Genomic DNA, 19,725 nt, shown 5'->3' with positions numbered 1-19,725 from the left:
CTAATAGTTGTATGTAGTCAGTATCAGTAAAATACCATTTCTTTCTGTGTTTAATTTCTTTACTAATGTCATAGTTGGCAGTTATCTGTTAAACTAATTAAGCTCAGAGAAGGTTGAGTCCATGGCCTATCTAACCGATTCCATTGTTAAGTTTTCCCATGATTTCAACTGTAAGATAATAATGTTACAGATGCAGGGTGTGCATGCATGCTAAGTAGCTTTAGTAGTGTCCGACTCTTTGCGACCCTATGGACTGCAGCCCGCCAGGCTCCTCTGTCCATGGGATTCTCCAGGCAAGAACACTGGAGTGGGTTGCCATGTCCTCCTCCAGGGGATCTTCCCAACCCAGGGATCGAACTTGCATCTTCTGAATATCAGGCAGCTTCTTTACTGCTGAGTCACTGGGGAAGTCCCATAGTTGGAGGGCATCCTCACCCCATTACTCTATATTCACATACCCTTAGGAAGAGTTAGGCAAGATTCTATTTATAATTCTATTAGATAACCACAATAAATGGTTATCTAATAGAATTATAAAGGTGAAATAATATAGCAAGTGTAAATGTTGCTAATCAGGATTTTAATTTTGAATTTATTTTTTAATTGGAGGAAAACTGCTTTACAATGTTGTGTTGGTTTCTGCCGTACGAGAATCCGTCAGAATTATATATATAATCTCTCCTTCTTTAGCCTCCCTCCCCTGCCCCCATCCCATCCCTCTCGGCTTTCACAGAGTGCCAGGCTGTTATATAGTGTGTGTTATATGGCGGTTTGCCACTGGCTATCCATTTTACACATGATAGTGTATACATGTCGATTTTAAACCAAGTTTTAAAATTTAGTAAGTCTGTGAAAATGTACTTGATTCACCAAACTTTTCATTAGTTTAATTCATAGTGACCAGTGCTGCTTCATGTGTCTATTTGGCCAGTTTCACTTTGTTGAACTTCTTCCTTTATTTTATCTTACTTCCACAAAGGTTTATTGATCTACTCTCTGTTAAACCCTGTGCTGGGCAGTGGAGACACCCAAGATAAAGAAGTCATGGCCTCATCTAACCTGGAGGGTCAGGCTAGTTGGGGAGATAGATATGTCAGCATATATTTGGGGATCCTGCTATAGCCATTGACAACATTTAGTGCAGTGCTGTTTTTATGACTAGTAGTCAACGAGCGTTTATGAATGACTGAATGGTTCTCAGGGTGTTATGCGACCCCAGAGTAATGGAACTTGGTCAGACTTGAGGGGAGAAAGGTGGGTTGGGAGGGTGTTGTGAAGAAGGTTTCCCAAGCCTCTGGAAATATACCCACAGGATCCACTTATACAAATTCTTGTAGAAAATTGAAGGCAGGAGGAGAAGGGGACAACAGAGGATGAGATAGTTGGAGGGCATCATGGACTCAGTGGACATGAGTTTGAGTAAACTCCGGGAGTTGGTGATGGACAGGGAGGCCTGGCGTGCTGCAGTCCATGGGGTCACAAAGAGTTGGACACGACTGAGTGACTGAACTGAACTGTAGAAGTCAAAGAATAAAAAACAACTAATAGAGAATTCTCCATTTCTCATTAAACCTGGCTTAAGCTCAATTTTTAAAAAACTGGTCTTGAGCATCTGAACCAAAGCTTAGTTTCATGAGATGAATTAACCCTACTTTTGTTTTTAGTTATGTTTAAATTAGGAGATCCCTTACTTTTCAAAATTCTCTTTGGAGTTGATGCCAATACTCTTACCCCAACAAGTCAAGAATTTGTTTTGAAAGCTGCCTCAGAAGAAGTTCAGATATTCTGTGAAATGCAGTTAATAACTGGAGGGGTTTTTATTGACTGATTTCCAACAGAGAATTTGTAGTATAAGCTAATTTTTTTTTTTTTAAAGGCAGTGCAAGCTACAAATACTTGATTTGCTAGTCCTTTTCCACTGCCATGTGTCAGGTACTATAATTAATTAAACACATTTCTTTTTAAAGCCACTTTTCCATACCTTTTTTACATTTCAGTGTAAAGTTAAGGAATCTCTTTACCTTTCATAGAGTTAGAACTGAATAGCTGGAACCATTCTAGACAATTATAGTTCGTACATAGCACAAGGATAAATTTAGAAAGTTACAGCAGGTCACATCCATTGTGGATAAAGCGGTACTTCAGTTGTGCCCTGGTCTTATGGGCAAATGTCAGCTGCATGCTATTAGTATTCTGAGCGCATGAAAAACCTCCTGTACAGATTCCTGTTTTAGTCTCACTGGTGTATGTATATACGTGTATACCAAAGTATACATATACCTTGCAATTTTTATTTTATCAGTACTTCCTGGCGTTCATGCAAGATGTTGATAGGTCAGCAGTGTTTGCTTCCACAGGCAACACAAGAAGTGCTTTCCTATTCTTAGGAGTCCTATTGACAGAGAAATGGTAAGGAATGAAGATAAATCCAGTATCACTGCAAAAAAACCCCAGACCATCTCCCAGAGGTTACACCGTGGCCTCTGTCTAGAGTCCACACACTCTCCCAGACCTCTTAGTCTTGCATTTTGAGCACATACCATGCTGTGATGGCCCATCCGAGTTCATTAGACCAGAACCACACTGTTGTGTTCTCTCCAATTTTAGGTATGCTGTTTCCCAAATTTTCTGATCTTGATTAGTATTATTGTTCATTACGTACCAAAGCTAGATGTTTCCAAGGTTTCCTTAATTTCCTCTTTTCCATAAACGCTTAAATTCAATGCCCCCAAGTTGTGTAACTTCTTTCCCCTGCATGTGTGACGCATCGCTTCCTTTTTTACGTTGCTGTCCCTGAAGTGTTGCTCACTAGGACCATTGCAGTAGTATCCAAATTATCTGACAGACTTCATTCTCTACCTCTACCTCACCCTCCTATGTTACTCCAGTGATGATTTTGAGGACAGCATTCTGATCTTGGCAGTTCGTGCCCTTTCACCTAAAGGGTAATATTCAGTCTTCTCATTACAGCATGTAAGAACATTCACAGGCTGGGCCCTGCCTTACGTTGAGAATTTTAACTTCTTTGTCATTTCCAAGTTTATAATTCAGCACACTGCATTACTCATAGTTTCGTGCATACTGTGTTCTTCCCGACCACTATGACATTTCACTCGCTAGTCCTGTGCCTGCTGTGTTTTCCACCTAACTTAACACCAGGAACTTTGTAAAATACTGTGTTGCTATTCCTATTATATGTTCCAAATGTAAAATAGATTGTAAAACACACAAGCATTTATTGCCTGGATTACTGTTTCTAAATGGATATCCATGGATCCATTTTTGCCCACTTCTATCTAATTCATGGACTATGTTGCAGCTAAAACATATTTTCTAAATGCAGATCTTAAAATCTTTAGAGGGGATATATGTGTGTTCTGTTGCTCAGTCATTGTTACCCCATGGACTGTAGCCTGTCAGGCTCCTATCCCCATGGAATTTTCCAGACAGAATACTGGAGTGGGTTGCCATTTCCTACTCCAGGGAATCTTCCTGACCCAGGGATAGAATCCAAGTTTCTTGTGTCTCCTGCTTTGGCAGGCAGATTCTTTACCACTGAGCTACCTGGGAAGCCTTTGAGGGGATAGATCATGTTTATTTTTTCTGTATTTAATTCTTTGCATTTAACACACTGCTTGACTTCAAAATTGTCTTATTCTCAACTAAATAACTTCTTATAAAGAACTGGTTAAATTCTTGTAACTATTAAATTTTTTTTTTATTGAAGCATAGTTGATCGACGATTTTGTTAGTCTCTGGTGTACAAAAAAAGTGATTCACACACATACATATATATTTTTCCTTTTCTTTCCATTATGATTTATTAAAGGATACTGACTATAATTCCCTGTGCTCTGCAGTTGGACATTGTTGTTTATCCATCCTATATGTATATTTTATTATCAAAATAATCTGTTTTTAGACTAATTTGTTTTCACTTTTTCTAAACTGAAGCTTTGATTTTTCTAATATGTACACATTTATATCTTTTCAGTAGTTTAATCAAGTTAATAAAATGAATCAAACTGGGAAATGATTTCCTTCTTATACAGTACACATATTGTGTATCCTTTAGGTATTTTTTAATTTAACTTTAAAGTTTTGTTGACTTTCAACTGTGCACCGCTGGGCCAGCATAGAGAGAGTCAAGAAATGAGTGTAAAAAATGATTTTGTATGTTATATTTAGCATAATGTAGACTTTTTGAGAATTGGAATTTTGCTTTCCATGTAGATCATCACAAATGTGCAGAAGAGTGTGAAAACTGTGTATACTCCTTTGGGACCCACATGCTTTGGAGAATGGGTTGAATACACAACTTCTCAAAAATTATATGCACATTAGAAGGATTGACTTTTGCCATTTTATAGATAACAATAAACTTAAGAACAGTTTAACCAAAGGGACTAGTGACTCAAATTATTTCCAATAAGCAACATAATTACCATGCTGAAATTCCTGACACCCAATAATTAGAAACATTTCTAAAAAAATAGAAATGCCAAGAGTGGCACAAATAGAGTTCTTAGGTCTGTTATTCCTATAAAATTAAAATATCATCTTGGGACAAAAATGATATTAGAAAGTAATGAATTCAAATTCTTATTCTATTCTGGAATAGAATATGTTATTATATAACATACGTACTCAAAAAAGTAAAATTAAAAAATCGAGTTACTCAGTTTTGATGCATTTTCTCTAAATTGGTCTTTTATGGGCAATGATTTCCTATAAATGGGAAATGAGTCCAGAGTTACATTTTAAACAAGTAGAGTCAGGTTGTTACTGTGTGTGGTTGCTAAGCTGTAAATAAGTGATACCCTTCTAGAAAATCAATCTACAATTACAGATGTACACTGGACTATTGTAAACAGAAAACCCTTCTGTATTTCCATGTGAGTTTTAGGAGGCCACACTAAAATTAACAATGTGAGAATTGGAAAATATATGCAAGTTCTTTTAAAATAGTGGTCATATTTGAAAGTAAGCCATTGTGAAGCTTTCCTTGGAAGAATGTATTTTCTTGTTCAGCCTTGAATAATTCAGTGCTAGAGAAGCAATCAACCTTTTTGTGTGCAATATGACGGGGTGCGGTCACTGCCTCATTTGTGCTGTGTCACGAAGCTGCTTTTGACTGAGTGATGTCTGCTTCAGAACAGATGGTCTAAAGATGAATAATCAGACCAATGGGGATAGAAATTCAGTGCCTACCTCAAGGGGGCAATAGTAAATTAACACTGTCGGATGCCCAGCATAATAAAGAATTGATGAAAGACATTTTCACTTGGTTGGGTTTATTTTTGTCATATCACGACAGTTCTAAAGGCTTTCAAGGGAGACTGAAACCTAATTCAGGTTCAATTATCCTGATCCTTGAGTATAGCAGTGGGATAGACTCTAATATACCTTTCCTCCCAAAGGCTCTGTAATGTTTTAACATACGGATTAGTCAGGGAATGAGAAGAGTTTTGTGTAGAGAATATTTCTTTTTTTTTTTTTTTGAGAATATTTCTTACAGAAAGAATTAAATAAACAGTTGTTACCAAATTATATCAAAAGCTCTGTCTTTTTTCTTCTGACTGGAGTGTTATTATGGTAGGTTATTATTCATTTATGAAACCTACTCTCATGGCCATTACTGGGCAAAGGGAAATTCCTTTGGGGATTTGTGTATAAGACAGAACGCTTGATAATCTCTTCCATGCTTTGGCCCATGTTCGTTTAAGATGCTGGCAGAACATTTTTACGGAGATGTCCAGCTCATTGAAAATTAGGAAGGATATTAGGCTTGGGATACAGATTGTTTTAGAAATATGTTTTCAATGTTTTACTTTCAATTAATACTGGTTGGAGATCCCAAAGCAATAGTAGAGAACTGTTTAGAATTCAGTCCTATACAGATGTGGTGTGTGCTATTAAATTTCTATTGTGGAAGTCTAGTTTTTCATTTTTTTTTTAATTGGAGGATAATTGCTTTACAGTGTTGTAGTGGTCTCAGCTATACATCAACACATATCAGTCATATTTATATATATCCCCTCCCTCATAAGGGGCTTCCCTGGTGGCTCATATGGTAAAGCGTCTGCCTGCAGTGCAGGAGACCCGGGTTCAATCCCTGGGTTGGGAAGATCCCCTGGAGCAGGAAATAGCACCCCACTCCAGTACTCTTGCCTGAAAAATTCCATGGATGGAGGAGGCTAGGTGGCTACAGTCTGTGGAGTCGCAACGAGTCAGACAGGACTGAGTGACTTCTGACTTCCATTTCCTCCCTCGTAAGCCTCAGCCTGCCCCGCCACACCCCCTGCCCCCCATTCAACGCCCCCCACCCCCACCCCCCATTCAACCGCTCTAGGTTGTCAGAGTGCCAGGCTGGGCCCTCTGTGTTGTGCAGCAGTTCCCCACTAGTCATTTACTTTACACATGATAGTGTATACATGTCCATGCCACTTTCTCAATTTGCCCTACCCTCTCCTTCCTCCAGTGTTTCCACCAGACTGTTTTCTAGGTTTGTCTCTACTTCTTCTCAGTAAATATGTTCACCAGTACTGTTTTTCCAGAAATCAGAAAGAGAAAGCCAAATATCAAATATTAATGCATGTATATGGAATCTGAGTTTTCATTAATTTTGTTGTTGGCATGTGAAATGCAGATTTCCATTATACGTTGGCTATTGAAAAAATTAGTGAATATTATGGAGAAACTAATATTCAGTAATATAAGATTTGTAGAATATTTTTTCTGGCCTTTGCATTGTTAGCATTCTGAACATAAATAAATAAAGCAGAACTTTTCAAATCCATCAGTTCAGGTAGTAGTGTGAGGGGGGGGTGGTGTATGGCATGAAGCCATAATGTGACGGGGTACCTCTACATCAAGAGGAAGCTGCAATGCTTGAAAGTGGGGGTCACAATCTCCTGATCATATGCCATTTTTTCCCAAGTATGATATGCTCTTTAGGGAGGAATATTAACTCTAGAGAAACAGTTTAAAGCAATTATTAAGGTGCTTAGCTCACTGACTATAGTACTACCCTTAATCTGTTTGTCTAATTGAAACCTCCCAAAGAGCTTCCCTGGTGGCTCAGACAGTAAAGAATCCGCCTGCAGTGCAGGAGACCTGGGTTCCTTCCCTGGGTTGGGAAGATCCCCTGGAGAAGGGATGGCTACCTACTCCAGTATTCTGGCCTGGAGAATCCCCATGGACAGAGGAGCCTGGTGGGCTACAGTTCATGGGATCCGCAGAGAGTCAGACATGACTGAGCGACTATCACTTTCATACTTTTACTTTCACAGAGTATCTTATCCCTTGAAACAATCTGAAGCATTCAGTTGCAGTGTTCTAAAATTTAAAATTTTAAGATGAACCTGAAACTATTTAATCTAATGTCTGACTTATAGCTATGGCAAAATAGTTCCCTTTTTCTGATTTCCTTAGATCTGTAAGAATTGTGGTGCGGCCATTACTATCTTCCCATTTAAATTCAGAAAAAAAATTGACGTGTTGTACTTTGTGACAGAATTTCTGAGTTCTGTAGGCGTTTTGGAGTCATAGGCAGAACATAGAGCTAGAATACAAATACTCAAAACCTGTTGATTTTCCTGACTTAGGAGAAGTTGTTTTAACTTTCAATTTATGATAATGTTCAGTAGAAAACTGAAACTTATCACCACTTAAGAAAGTTTCTACCTTTTCTTTGTAAAAGTTCCCGTTTTAGTGAAGGTTTCAGTATGTCTCATTTGTAATTTTTATTAAACTAAACTCATGTCAGCAAAACAGAGTTACTTTTCAAGTCAGACTTCTACTGTCTGATGATATACTAACTGAGGAATTCATATTTCTTCTGTTTAATAATTATTTTTAAATGGATATATCTGTATATAAATCACAGGGAGTCTGAAGTATAAAATAGTTATCAATCAAATGTACACTAGAATGATTTTTTTGATTTAAGGTTTTTATTCCTATTAGTTTTGTGTTCTTGCCATATTTTTAATTTATTGAGGACAGATATTATTACATTATTAATATTTTGACTCAGTGTTCAAAAACGTGATGCAGAAATTTTTTTAAGGTATAAAATTATCTCTAACAACTTACTTCTATTTATCATAGAAGACTTAACAATCAAGATCTCTGAGCCATATCCGGTCTTCCTGGATTCATGTTAAATATTTTTTTTTTCCTGGAAAATTTTAATTTTATTTTTAAACTTTACATAACTGTATTAGTTTTGCCAAATATCAAAATGAATCTGCCACAGGTATACATGTGTTCCCCATCCTGAACCTTCCTCCCTCCTCCCTCCCCATTCCATCCCTCTGGGTCGTCCCAGTGCACCAGCCCCAAGCATCCAGTATCGTGCATCGAACCTGGACTGGCAACTCGTTTCATACATGATATTTTACATGATTCAATGCCATTCTCCCAAATCTTCCCACCCTCTCCCTCTCCCACAGAGTCCATAAGACTGTTCTATACATCAGTGTCTCTTTTGCTGTCTCGTACACAGGGTTATTGTTACCATCTTTCTAAATATTTTTGAAGACCGGAGGAGTGCTATTAGAATAGTATAATAAAAAGATGCCCCAGAAGTTGACTTAGTGTAATGTTTTGAGTTCAAATACATAGCCATGCGTACTTAGTAATCTGCATTGTTTCTTTCTTGCCTGCGTGGCACCTTGAAAGTAAAAGAGCAAGTCATTCAGTTGTGTCTGACTCTGCCTCCCTACGGATGGTAGCCCTCCAGGCTCCTTTGTCCATGGAATTTTTCCAGGCAAGAATTCTGAAGCAGGTTGCCACTTCCTACTCCAAAGGATTTTCCCAACTCAGGGATCCATCTCTTGGTCTCTTGGTCTCCTTCATTTGCTGCTGGATTCTTTACCTCTAGTGCCACCTGGGAAGCCCTGCATAATATGAGTAATCTGCATTAGAAAAACTGCCTCCACAGTAAAAAAAAAGATATAGCTTTTGAATACTGATTTTTTCATCTGTTTACTCTTCAGCGATTTTGTCACCATTGAGTAAGTTAGGAACAACTAATCTTTCAGTGTCACTGTCTTTTTAAAGGTGGTGTCCTATAGGCAGTTCTTCTCATGGATAATAATCTCAGGGGAAACACTGATAATGAAAAAATGTATCTAGTGTGCTAGTGCAAAGCAATGTCAAAATGTCGTATGACGTTGAGAAAAACCTCTTTGTCTTCATGTAAAAGTAATTTCAAATGATCTTGCATATCAAATAGGTATTTGCTTGAAATATTCAGGTGCAATTTATTTGTTTAATTAAAGGTAGATATTGTTTTGATACAGTTCTCAATTTTATGTGTTAATCATTACTTATCTTAAGTAACATTTTAAAAGTAAAAATAGAAACACCTATATCTGAACTAAAATTCTTAAAACATATGTCGCTGAAGTAAAAACAACCTTTCGAGAGGTTGTGTTAATTCTTTGTGAAGATCAGAGCTCCTTCAGTATTTTCCATTTAGTTGCAGTGTAAAGACCTGTTAAAATGACACTAAAAATGTAGCTTAATCAACATGCAGTGTTAATCAAGCTGCAGTGTACAAACTCATGTTTTATCGCAATTTTTGTTATTAGTGGCCAGCTGAATTGAAAGTAAGTGGGGTTTTGCAGTGTAAAGTGTTTATACAGTTAGGACACTTTAACAGTTAGCAGGATATTTTCAAATACTCTGGTCTTCTGGCAGCACCTTCTTATTTAAAGAAGATAATATGTATGCATCTGTCCTTTGATTTGCCATTGTTGTTTTGCTTTTATAATTTACAAGATAAAATTAAAAAAAGCTCAGTCAGTGTCTACTGTGCCCGTCATTGGGCTAAGCACTTTAAATCATATTTCATTCTTACAGCAATTCTATAAAGTACATTTATTTTTTTGATAAGGAAATTGAGACCCACAAAGACTCAAGATCATACAACTTGTGATTTGCTGGACATAGTTTTAACTTATCCAACATTCCTAAGAAAAGACCTAAGGAATTGTAGAAATGTCCCTTATTTTATTATGTTCATATTAAGATTTTTCCCCTCAAGTGATTTTAATATATTTTGTTTATTTTGTATTACTGTAAAAATGTAGATCTCTGGGTAGGCAGGTAAATGACCCCATTTATTTTAAAAGGAATAACTGTATCCTAAGAAAATAAGCAAATTCCCTAAATTTCACAAGGAACATGTGCTTTCTTATGGTTAATCGGTTGGAAAATATTTGTGGAGGGTACAGGATAAGCCACAGACTGAGGGGAGGTACCCAGTGTCACTTGCTAGGTTAGTTGAGGCTGGTGGCTAATTCATGCTAGAGGATGTGAGCATCTCAAATATTAATAATATATTCCTCTCTTTGAAGTATGAAAATAGTTTGTAACCTCTAGTGTTATTTTTATGAGACTAATAATTAATTTTTTTATGAAAAACATTTTTGGGGAGCCTCACCATGTGGCTTGCAGGATTTTAGCACTCTGAGCAGGGATTAAGCATGGGTCCTTGGCCTGTGAGAGCTTGGAGTCCTAACCACTGGACTGCCACAGAATTCCCTATAGTGGTAATTTAAATGTAAAAATCAAACTACATAAAACTCCTTAAACTCTTAGACCATTACTAAAATGAAAGTTTTACAAATTAAGCATGAACAGAAGTACAAAACTAGTATTATTAAAAAAAAAAATAGCACCAATGTAATAGAATACACAGGACTGTGTAAAACTAAATCACAGATGTTGGTTTAATAGTAAAAAGATTTAACCTTGTATTTCTACAATGTATTTCTGAATTTGCCCTAAATAAAAATAATACAGAGCATACATTTTTAGAAGCATCTCATACAACCATTATTAATACATTTAAACTTTTGTTTCCTACTTCAGAATAAAAACATAAAGCTATCAGAGAACTTTGCCAATGCCAATATTGAAAGTGAAAGTGAAGTCGCTCAGTCATGTCCAACTCTTTGGAATTTCCAGGCAAAAGTACTGGAGTGGGTTGCCATTTCCTTCTCCAGGGTATCTTCCTAACCCAGGGATCCAACCTAGGTCTCCCACATTGCAGGCAGACACTTTACCATCCGAGCCACTTGGGAAGCCAATATTAAAGGCATGCTATTTGATAATCATTTAAAACTCTCTTCATTTACTTGGTGATGGAATTAGTATTGTGCTAAAGATATGTACCTAAGCCAATAACACTGCAATTAGGAACCGAAAAACATTTTACTCTGGGTTTTCTGTTATACTTACTGCCAATAGTCAAGGCAAGTTGGACTACACAGAGATAACATCTGAGCTTATTATTTGTAACTTTTTTTATTAGTTTTTTTTTTTTTTTTTTTTGGCCATTCTGTGCAACATATGGGATCTTAGTTTCCTGAGCAAGGATCAAACCTGCTCCCTCCACAGAGGAAGTTTGGAGTCTTAGCCACTGAACTGCCAAGGAAGTCCCTATTAATATGCGGGGTCCGTAGCTCAGTTAGTAAAGAATCTTCCTGTAATGCAGGAGACTCAGGATCAATCCCTGGGTCAGGAAGATCCCCTAGAGAAGGAAATGGCAACCCACTCCAGTATTCTTGCCTGGAAAGTCCTATGGACAGAGGAGCCTAGCAGGCTACATACAGTACATGAGGTCACAAGAGTCAGACACAACTTAGTGACTAAACCAACGCTGATGTGCTACTGAGTGCTGTGCTCAGGTTCTTTAGTGCATCCTGCCAGATATGATGGCCAGATTCTCGGACGAGTCTCTGTTCTAAGGCAAAATATTTTGCATATTGTGCATCTGTCTGTATTCCATCTCTCCTTCACCTGTTATGCATTGAATTATAAACACAAAGTCACGTTCTAAAGATAGATGGCTGTACTCAGTAAAAGGGTAGCCATCTAGATGACCTGGAACATGCTTATATTCTCCTTGTTAGACTGTTATTGAACTGTAAGCATAGACATTTTGCAAAATCTTGCAGCAAACTCAAGGACCCCGGTGAGTGAGCCCCTGGATCTTTTGGGGAAGCACTCCTTCAGGCCGTAACGTGGCTCTGTGAACGCACATTCCTCCTTGCCTTTCATGTCTACTCTGCTGGATGCTGAGAAAGTATTGTTTTTCTAACATTCGGATCAAAAAACGTACAGAACTGTGTCAAGAAGAATTGAAGAGGAAATTTTTCTTTCTCGGCTTGAGATGCCACACTCGGGTTGTAAAAGGGACAAGTTTTAATGACATCCATCTGTTGCAGATTAAAATACGTGGAGCTCAGCGTTTGAATGCCTTGTTCAGAGTCAGACTTTATATAGGCATAAGCACAATTGGTTTTAGGATTGAGAGTTCTAGGGGCAGACAGCAACAAAGCATAAAAAGTTAGTCTGTATGTCAGACTTTGCTCTCAAAGGAATTGCTGTTGCCTTCTTCTCTCTTTCTAGTGCTTTTTGTGCATGAAATCTCCCGGGTCAAGCCAAGAGACAACAGTCTCTTTTGAAAGCATGCCTCTCCCACCACTAATGCCTAATTTTAATTTTTAAATTCTTACTTTTGTCATATTCAGAGAGAAATATAGCATGGTAAACATTGCTGCATCTCTCACCAGGAGTCCCGGAATCCTCTTTCATCTCTGTGTTGATTGAAGGTAACCAGACTAAAAGCTGTTTATCCTAAGCTCTTATGTCAAGAGCTTTAATCACAGATTGACCTCTTTGTAGTACAGGGTTTGCAAGTGTTTATCTGGAAGTAGGAGAAAAATATATACTTCTGTACAGTCTATACTTTTAACCTTCAATAATGTCAGTATCTACATATACATTTTGAAGTTTCATTTTAAGTTTGTTCTTGAAACTCATGATCTGAAAGCATTTTATAATAACACACTTAGTTGCATTTGCAAAATGCATTTCTAATGCATTTTCTTACTTTGGAAAAACTAAATCCCTTAATGGGGTTCTAGAAGAATACAGCTTATAGCAAAATTTACTGTGACTCAACTGCTGAAGAGATCCTTGCCAGGATAGCTCACGTGTTTCCTTTATATTGGCTCTAGCCTGTCTAAAAACCTGGAAACTTTTTTTTTTTTGGCTAGAATTCCAAGGACTGGACTTAAGTCTTTTACTTGTCTTTACTTTTTAGGAGTTTGATTCAGAAAAGAGAAAATTAGTTATTAAAGCTTGTTATTATGTAACAGCAAAAGCAATCCTCAATGTCATGCCCAGCCCCTACAGAAGATTCTGAGAGGGTCTAATAGGTACCCCTCCATGACACCTGAAGTCCCTTCAGACCAACAATAGCACCCCCCTCAAGTTTCTGCAGGGTGTCTCTGGGTGTTTCTTCATTCCTGCAGGGTCAGCTGCACCCTCTGGCTCTACTTCTGTTCATGGCATTCTCTTTTTTTTTACAGGAATGATAGCGAACCCTGATCTTAGTTTGTGAGTTTGATCATGTTAGGCATTTAGAGAGAGACAATCAACTGGCTTTTTAAAGTAGTGTGTACTTTACTGTCTCTTTCCTTATTCCGAAGTGAATGTGTTTCTAAGTAGTTTGTCTGAAGCCAACTCTTCATTTTTCTGGGTGCGTAGATGGCTGATAAATTTGAGGCTGGAGCTGTCAGCCAAGAATTCTCTCTCTAGCTAAGGCACTCGATCAAGCAAGTGCCAGGATTTACAGAGCAAATAGGTAGACCAAGGGCATACTGAGGTTATCACAAACAAACTAAACCTGTAGCTGAGGTTAGGTAGCTACAGTAACATCTGCTTTGATACCTTGCACAGACGAGGCATTACAGCAGATAAGACTTGCTTTGAGACTGAGAAACAGGAGTTAAACCTTGGATCTTCCACTGAAAAATTCTGTGACCTTGAAAATTTTCTAAACCTCTCTCCTCACCTATTAAATGAGCATAATAATAGTTGCTTTCTCCTAGTATGATTGTAATCACAATACAATGCATATGACTTCTTAGCTCTGTGCCTGACCCACCGTAAATATTCATGTGCTCAGTCGTGTCTGACTCTTTGTGGCCCCATGGACTGTAGCCGGCCAGACTCCTCTGTCCATGGAATTTTCCAGGCAAGAACACTGGAGGGGGATGCCACTTCTTACTCCAGGGGATCTTCCAGACCCAAGGATTGAACCTGTGTCCTGGGTCTCCTGCATTGGCAAGTTGATTCTTTACCACCAGCGCCACCTGGAAAGTGCTTGACATTCATAAATATTACTTATAATTATGAAGCCTTGTGTACCGGATGGAAGTACTTTCTAGGCATCATCTTTAATATAGTATTAATATTTGTGCATACTAAGTCACTTCAGTCATGTTGGACTCTTGTAGCCCACCAGGCTCCTCTGTCCATGGGGATTCTCCAGGCAAGAATACTGGAGTGGGTTGCCATGTCCTCCTCCAGGGGATCTTCCCAACCCAGGGATTGAACCCGCATCTCGAGGTGAATTCTACTAGTACTACCTGGGAAGACCATGTAATATATAGCATGTGGATTCATTTTTAAAAACCTAGATGTGGGAAATAATGTTGTCATACTTTCTGTGACCTAATGTTATTTAATTGTTGTTTTGTAATAACTAATGTTTCTTGTGGGATATTGATGGAGCATAATGCAAAGAATTATCATGTTTCACTTTTAAGTGCTGGGGCAAGAAACTTGAAGGAGGAAAATCTTCCTGGAATTTAGAATTTGCTGCAAATACTTCCATAGAACAGGTATTTCAAAGTGAGTTACCATTCAGTCCCTGCAGCATTGCAGATATGCGGGGGGCACCCTGCCATGAGCAGAGCTTTCAGGAAGGATGAAGTGTGAGGCATCACAGCAGAGCCGGGAGGAGGAAGGCCGCACTATGTTAGTCACACCGGGATACGTTCCTGAAGGCTCCGAGCGTGCAGTCCAGATGTGCAGATTTCAGTCATACCTTTCGACTCCTCATAAAGTATCTATCGAATTTGTAAATATATATGGCATTGTGGTATTTGGCTTAAATGTGAGGTAATTTTGTCTTAGGGTGTTCAGTCTTCCCCTGTGTAAATCATTCTAACAGTCTGCAAGTAATTCCATATTTCAGACTCCCAGAGGAAACACTTCCATTTCTATATCTGTACTTCATCACCAGTCATAATAAATAGGTCCAAGAATATGCCAGGGGCCCTTGCAGAGTCCTTTCGAGAGAGAAGGAGGCAGGCAGTATAGCCTACTGGGGAGAATGGTGGATTAAGAGCCATCCCACCTGCATCTCCCTTTCTAGTAGGCCCCTTTTCATAGGGATCTCCTATTGTAGGTAGGTTGCTGTCTTCTCTTTGCACGTGTGTGCGTGCTAAGTTGCTTCAGTCGCGTCTGACTCTTTGCAAGCCTATGGACCATAACCTGCCAGTCTCCTCTGTCCATGGGGATTCTCCAGACAAGAATACTGGGCTGGGATGCCATGCCCTCCTCCAGGGGATCTTCCTGATCCAGGGATTGAACCCACATCTCTTATGTCTCCTGCATTGGCAGGTGGGTTCTTTACCACTAGTGCCACTTGGGAAGCCCATTTCCTCTTTAGTCAGATGTTATACCACAAGATCTATAAAGTGATGCCAGTATCTTGGAACCTAATGAAGTTATCATCATCCTTGTGTTAAGGTTTGAAAATCGGACTTAGTCAGCAAGTCAGAGAGGCAAGGTGCCTGTGGCTACATCTCTGAAAGCCTCCTTTGGACATATTTCTTGGTGGGGGTGGGGGTTTTCAGCTGATTTTCCCAGGATCAGGTTTTGAGAGGAATGGACTCAAGATGTGGACTTAGAAGGCAGTTTCCACTCGGACTGATCATCTTTACCAAGAGATTTGAATCTGGTATTATGTCAGCTGGTTTAAATTTAATCTTGTTTTTCCAAAATCACCAGGATCACAAAATTTGCATTGGCCCAGTCTGCACCTGCCAGCTAGCACTATCTGCTTTCCTCAAAGCATCCTTGCAGCTTTCTCTTTTTCCCGTATCATAAGGACAGATGACTGCCAGGCGACCCGTAGTCAGTATTCTCCCTCAGATGCATCTGAAAACCAGTCAAGGAAGAAAGAGGAAACCCAGCACCTTTCATTTCTTTTCAGTTTTTGATTCCTTTTTGGCTTCATACTAGGCTCAGTATAAAGTCACTAGCTTCCTGAAGCAAAAATGAATGGGTAACAGTGGATTTGGGGGTAGTATAAATTCATCTTCACATGTAGCCAAAGATTTGGAATAAAGCAGTAAAATTATTTTAATGATTCTTTTGCACTCTTTAATAGAGCAGAATGTATTCCCATTGACCTTAATGTCCTTAGCTCTCTAGAAATGTTGTGAGGTTGCTCACTTGTCCTGTTAATTATTATTGAGTGTTTTAAACTCAGGTTTGAATTATTTTGCAGCCAAAGCTTTTCTGATGTGCGGTGCAGACTTTCTTGTTTCTTTGTTTTTGATATGTTCTCACTTGATCAGTAATTCACTGAAGCGCTTTTCTGTTTCTCACAGTCTGACAGCAACGCAAGCTTCCTCCGTGCCGCCAGAGCAGGCAACTTGGACAAAGTCGTGGAATATCTGAAGGGGGGCATAGACATCAATACCTGCAACCAGGTAAGCGCCCTGCAGCAGCCTCTGTATTATACGCTGAAGGCACACCTGTTACCCAGAGGTACACTCACAGAGCCCGGCAGGGTTTTTTGTCTTTTGTTAAATTTACTAAAATAGCACCAGTCCAGAATTATGAAAGTTCATTTTGGCTCCTTACCAACTTTTGAAGCCTCAGACATTTGTATTTAGGGCTAATAATACCAGCAAAGTAGATAGATCAAAAATGATTGAACATCAGTTTTGCCTATGAAATGATCTGGGCTGCCCTTAGCTGAAATACTGCTCATTTATTATCAACTAGTTATCCAGATGCTGGCTTCTATTCTTGTCTTCGTAAGCCTTTTATTCAAGGGGTAACTGATTATTACAACTTGGGATAGAGAAATAAAAGGATAAAATCAAAATTATGCACCCACTTACCCCTCCCCACCCTGCCATTACTTTTAAAGTATGGATTTGAGTGAGAAGAGTTTGAAACTGTTGGCTTAAATGAGGTGTTTGGATTATTTATTTATCATACCCATTTGCTAAGGACTTTAGATGTTATTATACATTTTGGATATTATTTGATCCCAGGGATGTTGAGATTTTTGTGTTTTCTATAAGATTTTAATACCATGAATAAAAGTGTCTTGTGAACTCCAGTATTCACTATAGTGTGCTAAATGTTGCTGGTGTGTGTGTGTGTGTGTGTGTGTGTGTGTGCATGACAGAGCTAACTGGGAAATGAATAATCCTGGCTAATTATAAGCTGCTGCTGCTGCCCCTAAGTCGCTTCAGTCGTGTCCGACTCTGTGCGACCCCATACACGGCAGCCCACCAGGCTCCGCCGTCCCTGGGATTCTCCAGGCAAGAACACTGGAGTGGGTTGCCATTTCCTTCTCCAATGCATGAAAGTGAAAATTGAAAGTGAAGTCGCTCAGTCATGTCCGACTCTTAGCGACCCCTTGGACTGCAGCCCACCAGGCTCCTCCGTCAATGGGATTTTCTAGGCAAGAATACTGGAGTGGGTTGCCATTGCCTTCTCCAAATTATAAGCTAGCAGGAGATAAATTTCATTGTCTAGTTCTAAATCATCTATAGAATGTCATATATATACTGATATATATATCCTGATGTGTATTGAACCCAATTACGTTCAATTTATACTCCCCTGAAATTAGTAAATCTTTCAAATACAACTTCTCAAAAACTGAATCTGGTGTCTTTTCATACTCAAATTTGCTCTCCTCCCAAATTCCTACCTGCTGATTTTCTTTTTGTTGTTCAGTTGCTAAGTCATGTCCGATTCTTTGTGACCCCATGAATTGCAGAATGCTAGGCTTCTCTGTCCATCACTGTCTCCCTGAGTTTGCTTAAACTCGTCCATTGAGTCGGTGATGCCATCTCATCCTCTGTCACCCTCTTCTCCTTCTGCCTTCAGTCTTTCCCAGCGTCAGGGTCTTTTCAAGTGAGTCGCTCTTCCCATCAGGTGGCCAAAGTATTTGAGCTTCAGCTTCAGCGTTAGTCCTTTCAATGAATAATCAGGGCTGATTGCCTTTAGGATTGACTGGTTTGATCTCCTTGTTGTCCAAGAGACTCTCAAGAGTTTTCTCTAGCACTACATTTCAAAAGTATCAATTCTTTGGCATTCATCCGCCTTTATGGTCCAACTCTGGCAAGCATACATGGCTACTGGAAAAACCATAGCTTTGACTATATGCACCTTTGTCGGCAAAGTGATATCTCTGCTTTTTAATACACTAAGTTTGTCATAGCTATTCTTCCAAGGAGCATCTTTTAATTTCGTGCTGCAGTCACCGTCCGCACTGATTTTGGAGCCCAAAAAATAAATCTGACACTGTTTCCACATTTTCCTCATCTATTTGCTATGAAATGATTGGACTGGATGCCATGATCTTCATTTTTTGAATGTTGAGTTTTAAGCCAGCTTTTTCACTCTCCTCTTTCACCTTCATCAAGAGGTTCTTTAGTTCCTCTTCACTTTCTGTCATTAAAGTGGTATCATCTCCATATCTGAGGTTGTTGATATTTCTCCCGGAAATCTTGATTCCAGCTTGTGCTTCTTCCAGCCCAGCATTTTGCATGATGTACTCTGCATATAAGAAGTTAAATAAGCAGGGTGATAATATACAGCCTTGACATACTCCTTTCCCAGTTTTGAACAAGTCTGTTGTTCCATGTTTGGTTCTAACTGTTGCTTCTTGTCCTGCATACAGGTTTCTCAGGAGGCAGGTCAGGTGGTCTGATATTCCCATTTCTTTAAGAATATCGCACAGTTTGTTGTGATCCACACAGTGAAAGGCCTTTTCACTTTTCATTGAAAAGAATAGTCAATTTCCTTACTGATACTTAGTTCCAACAGGTTTCCACCCTTGTCTTCTCCCCTACTCCAGTCCAGCACTCCTTTCCTGGTTCATTTTCCATATCCACAAATTTGCATTAACCCACAGTATGGTCACTCACCATAGTTGCCGTAAGATCCTGCTTAATTAGGTTCTGTCTTCATCTTGTCACTTTGGTCAATCTCTATGCTGTCTTGAGTCATCTTTCTAAAATAAAAATATTTTTATGGTACTCCTCCACCCTCAAACTTTTATGGCTTCCAATGCTTAGATCAGTGTGGTTGTTATATAAAAATTACCTGCAGACTTTTGCAAAGGGTGCAGGATTTTCCTTGCTCCTCCCAAGACTTTCTGCCATAGGAAGTATTATTACCAACGGCAATATTTCTTGTCCTTTAGGGAAGTATATCTCTTGGCATCAAAAATATTGAGTGCAGCTTGCTTTTAGGAATCAATCTGCTATAACCCTGAGCATCCCTATATATTCCTTTGGGTATGACAAGAATGAAAGACACTGAATGCTGTTTATCTGGGGAATTTCTCAGGGTAGTGTTTGTAGTGAGCAACCTTAAGGGATTAGGTAGCTCATTCCTTCAGAGAAAACGTAGGCTTGTTCATTCTTAGTTTAAAAGCTGTGAATCCCTGAAGGTTAATTCTTCTTTAACATAACCCACAGAATGCACAGGTACCCATGGTCCTCTGTGTCCCTTCCTTGGGATTGGGAGGGGACATAGGGAACTGGTGTAGGCAACATGTTGACAGGCAGCCGATTCTTTGCTGTGAACTATCAAGTC

The 19,725-nt window shown here is 39.0% G+C and overlaps 1 protein-coding gene across 50 annotated transcripts in view; it reads left to right on the top strand.

Moving 5' to 3' along the window:
* The window catches only part of ANK2 (ankyrin 2), a 700,483-nt gene that overhangs the window by 466,344 nt on the left and 214,414 nt on the right, over positions 1-19,725 (top strand). For all 50 annotated transcript variants that reach the window (XM_044946103.2, XM_044946112.2, XM_044946098.2 and 47 more), the window contains one exon: positions 16,488-16,589. In XM_044946103.2, the coding sequence (XP_044802038.2) occupies positions 16,488-16,589 (102 nt within the window). The remainder of the gene's footprint in view (positions 1-16,487; positions 16,590-19,725) is intronic.

The sequence above is a fragment of the Bubalus bubalis genome, chromosome 7 (assembly GCF_019923935.1).
Source record: "Bubalus bubalis isolate 160015118507 breed Murrah chromosome 7, NDDB_SH_1, whole genome shotgun sequence".
Taxonomy (NCBI): Eukaryota; Metazoa; Chordata; class Mammalia; order Artiodactyla; family Bovidae; genus Bubalus; species Bubalus bubalis.
This window is presented reverse-complemented; position numbering and strand designations above follow the sequence as displayed.